Raw genomic sequence first — 4,407 nt, forward strand, 5'->3', positions numbered from 1 at the left:
TGGGAGGGGCTGGGGGCCGGCCCTTAGGTAGGCACTGCCTGGTGACCGAAGCAGGGACCCGGCCAGGTGGGTGCGGCTGGGCAGGGGTGCCAAGGTACGGAGGAGCCGGGAGCGCCGCGAAGGGGCGGCCACATCGGAGCGCCTACGGGGCCGAGGAGGGCAGTGGGAGCGGCAGGGGAGCGGGAGGCGGGGGCCCGGAGAACGGAAAGGAGCGGAGCCCGGCGGGCGGTGGGGGAGCAGAGAGGGAGAAGGGGCGTGAACGAGAGCCGGGCGGGAGCTTCCCGGCAGGGGAGGGCGGAGGAGCGGGGCGGGAAGGAGGGGCGCGGGGGCGGGCGGGCGAGGGGCGTATAACTCCGCGGCCTCGAGGAGAGGAGCCGGGGCAGTTTTGGGCGCCGAGGTCTGCAGCCCGCGCCACCCCGAGCACGGCGCCCGCTCAGACTGCAGAAGCGGCGGCGGAGCTGAGCGCGTCACCCGCTCAGCGTGCGGAGCCTGGAGGCGGCGGTGGCTTTGCACAACTTTGCGCTGCCCTTTCCCGCGCCCGCGGCGGCTGAGCACTTAGCGCGAGGCTCCCCGCAGCAGCTGGGGCCGGAGAGTTCGCTGCCCCCGAGCGCCCCGGCGGGCGGGAAGATGATGATGATGTCGCTGAACAGCAAGCAGGCGTTCAGCATGCCGCACGGCGGCAGCCTGCACGTGGAGCCCAAGTACTCGGCCCTGCACAGCGCTTCGCCGGGCTCCTCGGCGCCCGCGGCGCCCTCGGCCAGCTCCCCCAGCAGCTCCAGCAACGCTGGAGGCGGCGGCGGCGGAGGCCGGAGCAGCAGCTCCAGTAGCAGTGGCAGCAGCGGCGGAGGCGGCGGAGGCTCGGAGGCGATGCGGAGAGCTTGTCTTCCAACCCCACCGGTGCGTATTTCTGCATAATCACCGCTTACAGGCACATTTTGACAGCCCCCTTTATCTGCTTGATGTTTTTTTCATGTCTGCACAGCAAATCCCCCCACCCCTCCAACCAATTTCCCCCCCTCTCTGTTAGGTATTCAGCGGGTCTTGCCTTTCATATTAATTTTTATGACCTGGGATGTTGCCTGCGCGCGTGTTGTGTTGTGTTGTGTTGTCTGTGGACTCACTTTCCTCCTCCTTCCGCACTCTCGACTTCTCTCCGTGGCATCCCTCTCTCTCCTCTTCACCTCCTGTTTCCAGGAGTATTGTCGTTATTATTATAACCTTCTGGGAATGTGGTAGGCGCGGTGACGGTGTGGAGCGCTGGGCCGGGGCTTCCGGAGAGAGCGTGCACAATTCCCTGCTGAGCGTAATGTGTGCCTTCTACTTGCAATTGCAGAGCAATATATTCGGCGGGCTGGATGAGAGTCTGCTGGCCCGCGCCGAGGCTCTGGCCGCCGTGGACATCGTCTCCCAGAGCAAGAGCCACCACCACCACCCGCCCCACCACAGCCCCTTCAAGCCGGACGCCACTTACCACACCATGAACACCATCCCGTGCACGTCGGCCGCCTCCTCCTCGTCCGTACCCATCTCGCATCCGTCCGCGCTGGCCGGCACGCACCACCACCACCATCACCACCATCACCACCACCACCAGCCGCACCAGGCGCTGGAGGGCGAGCTGCTGGAGCACCTGAGCCCCGGGCTGGCCCTGGGCGCCATGGCGGGCCCGGACGGCTCGGTGGTGTCCACGCCCGCCCACGCGCCGCACATGGGCACGATGAACCCCATGCACCAGGCAGCGCTCAGCATGGCCCATGCTCACGGGCTGCCCTCACACATGGGATGCATGAGCGACGTGGACGCCGACCCGCGGGACCTGGAAGCGTTCGCCGAGCGCTTCAAGCAGCGACGCATCAAGCTGGGGGTGACCCAGGCCGACGTGGGTTCCGCGCTGGCCAACCTCAAGATTCCCGGCGTGGGCTCTCTGAGCCAGAGCACCATCTGTAGGTTCGAGTCCCTCACGCTGTCGCACAACAACATGATCGCCCTCAAGCCCATCTTGCAGGCGTGGCTCGAGGAGGCCGAAAAGTCCCACCGCGAGAAGCTCACCAAGCCCGAGCTCTTCAATGGCGCGGAGAAGAAGCGCAAGCGCACGTCCATCGCCGCGCCCGAGAAGCGCTCGCTGGAAGCCTACTTCGCCATCCAGCCACGGCCCTCCTCGGAGAAGATCGCCGCCATCGCGGAGAAGCTGGATCTTAAGAAAAACGTGGTGCGCGTCTGGTTCTGCAACCAGAGGCAGAAACAGAAAAGAATGAAATATTCCGCCGGCATTTAGGAGGCCCTTGGCCTCTCCAGGGACAGCCCTCTCCTGGCCCCCTTCCCCTCCACGTCCCCACCTCTTTTGCCTGTTTTCTTTCCACTTTTGGCGACCAGAAACAATTCCGGTAAATGTGAACCCCGAGACCGCGAGGACTGAAGAGCGTGAACAAGTGAGCAACTGAGCCCGAGGCAGTGAAACCATGAAAAGGTTTCTCAAAGTAAAGAGAAAAAAGAGGTGGGATCTGTCAAGTTGTAGCAAAGTTACCCCTTTTAACCCCATCTCGGCTTCTTCCCAGGAAGTGTGGAGTTGGCTGTTGGCAGGAAAGCAAGACAGCCTCTAAAAGTCCGCAAGATCGAGCAAGTAAGATTTGTTTTTATTCTTACAGACATCACCCTTGTTCAAGTTTAAAAGTACACTTTGCAGCTATTTTTCAGAAATAGAAATTGATTCAAGACTGAAACTTTAAACTAGAGTTGATGCTTAATGGGATAGAGACATCTCTAAAGTATTTTCAATTTTAAAAAAGATGGCAGATTTTCTGCATTTACACTGTATATTATATACATATATTTTTATTGTGGTTCTTACCCCCTTCTTCCTTCTCTGAAGTGTTAATGCTAAAGAAAGGCATTGCGCCTGCTGTGTCCACTGATCTTGAGAGCTATCATTAGATTATTGCCGAACAACCCTCTGTAAATTATTAATTTATCTTTCTAGCAACTTAATTTTGTGCACATTCTAATTAATTGAACTTCTTTAGTCTAAATTTAGAAATAAAAACTGGGGAAAAACGTATAGTCAGTGATGTTCAAAATTTTTTCTTTGATGAGTTTACTGAATACTTACAGCTTTCTTCTTAAACTGTGTTCCTTTTGGCCCATTTGTATATTCTCACTTTGAATGAAGATTGGCTTTTTTGTTCTGTTTTGCTTTTTACTGGTAGTGTTCTGATTTGTGAGTTGACCCTCAGTAATGGATGTCTTAATCGTGTAGACCTGATTCACTGTCCAAAGTATTGTTTACTTTGTTACATATTTAATGGGGATTCCCACATCGTCCTCACTACACACGCGATCTCACATTCACCCTTACACGCCCCCACACGCACACATGCACACAAACACAGACACATCTCCAAGAGCAGAAGCAAATGGAAACATGACTAATGCATCATTTTCTACCTTTTGGTGCATTTTCCACTTGGTGCTTTTCCTCCCAGATTCTGAGATTTCACCAAGGTATTCCAATCTTCCAGTTTTCAATTGCTGTATTGGCTACATTTTAACAGTTATAGAAATCCTTCAGTTTTTCCTTTTGGAGGTTTGTTTGTAGAAGAATGAAATTGAACTATAAGAAAGACAGTGCACTGCTTGTAAATTCACATTGTTTGGTAGAATTTTTTGGAACAAAAAATAGGTACATGATGACTGGTACCTTATCTATTGTAAATATTTCATTCAAAATGACGCACATATAGATATATTCTTACAAATTTTGCTGTATTGCTGTTCCATTCGAGGCTCTCTAAAGTCCTGAGTTCTGTATATGACCTTGTTTTGTTAATAGATGGTTTATTTACTATGGTAATGTATTAAGTTATTTTTGGTGTTGTTTGATTGTCTTTCACTGAAGAGATGATTTTAATGTTTTATTGGCAAAGTATGCTGTTTTTTCATTAAAATATGCTATTAATATTAAATGGCTTTTAAAATGTGATGCTGTTCTAATCATTTATGTGGGAATTACTTTGAAGGGGGAGTTTTAAGGGCAGAAGGACATTTTGATAATTTATGGGTGTGGTTTTATCAAACTATGGTTTGGACTTAGTAGGGGGTGTTTCTCTGGAAGTGCATTAAAAAAGCAGGATTATAATAGCCTCTTACTATCCAGACCTCATATCACAGAGTCCTTTGCTCTTATATTCAGATGAAATTGTGATATTTGGCTCCAAATGTCTCCCTTGGAGTCCTTTCTGCAGACCTGCCTGCACTGATTCTGCAAAGAGAGTCCTTATGAACAGATAGTGAATGGAAACAATTTAACCCACTCCCTGCCATCTCTTGGGTAAAAGGAAAAGGGAATTTAGCTTACTTTTCAGAAGCATCTGAAGACTGGGTGTGGCAAGTCCCAAGCCCTGGTTGGAGAGC

General features: G+C 52.5%; 1 protein-coding gene across 1 annotated transcript; it reads left to right on the forward strand.

Moving 5' to 3' along the window:
• The first annotated feature begins 402 nt into the window (after window positions 1-402).
• On the forward strand, window positions 403-4,151 carry Pou4f2 (POU class 4 homeobox 2). Its single transcript, XM_004868927.4, has 2 exons — window positions 403-897; window positions 1,334-4,151. The coding sequence occupies exons 1-2, from the start codon at window positions 628-630 to the stop codon at window positions 2,273-2,275; spliced, it is 1,212 nt and encodes a 403-aa protein (XP_004868984.1). The 5' UTR covers window positions 403-627; the 3' UTR covers window positions 2,276-4,151.
• Window positions 4,152-4,407: the final 256 nt, after the last annotated feature.

Source organism: Heterocephalus glaber, unplaced genomic scaffold (assembly GCF_053883595.1).
Source record: "Heterocephalus glaber isolate CG9 unplaced genomic scaffold, H.glaber_assembly_v1.0 deba00001587, whole genome shotgun sequence".
Lineage (NCBI taxonomy): Eukaryota > Metazoa > Chordata > Mammalia > Rodentia > Bathyergidae > Heterocephalus > Heterocephalus glaber.

Bases quoted from the DNA above. Each gene is read 5' to 3' on its own strand.
- Pou4f2 (XM_004868927.4), top strand. From the start codon at position 628: ATGATGATGATGTCGCTGAACAGCAAGCAGGCGTTCAGCATGCCGCAC. The intron at 898-1,333 runs GTGCGTATTTCT...TTGCAATTGCAG, and splicing joins CTTGTCTTCCAACCCCACCG to AGCAATATATTCGGCGGGCT.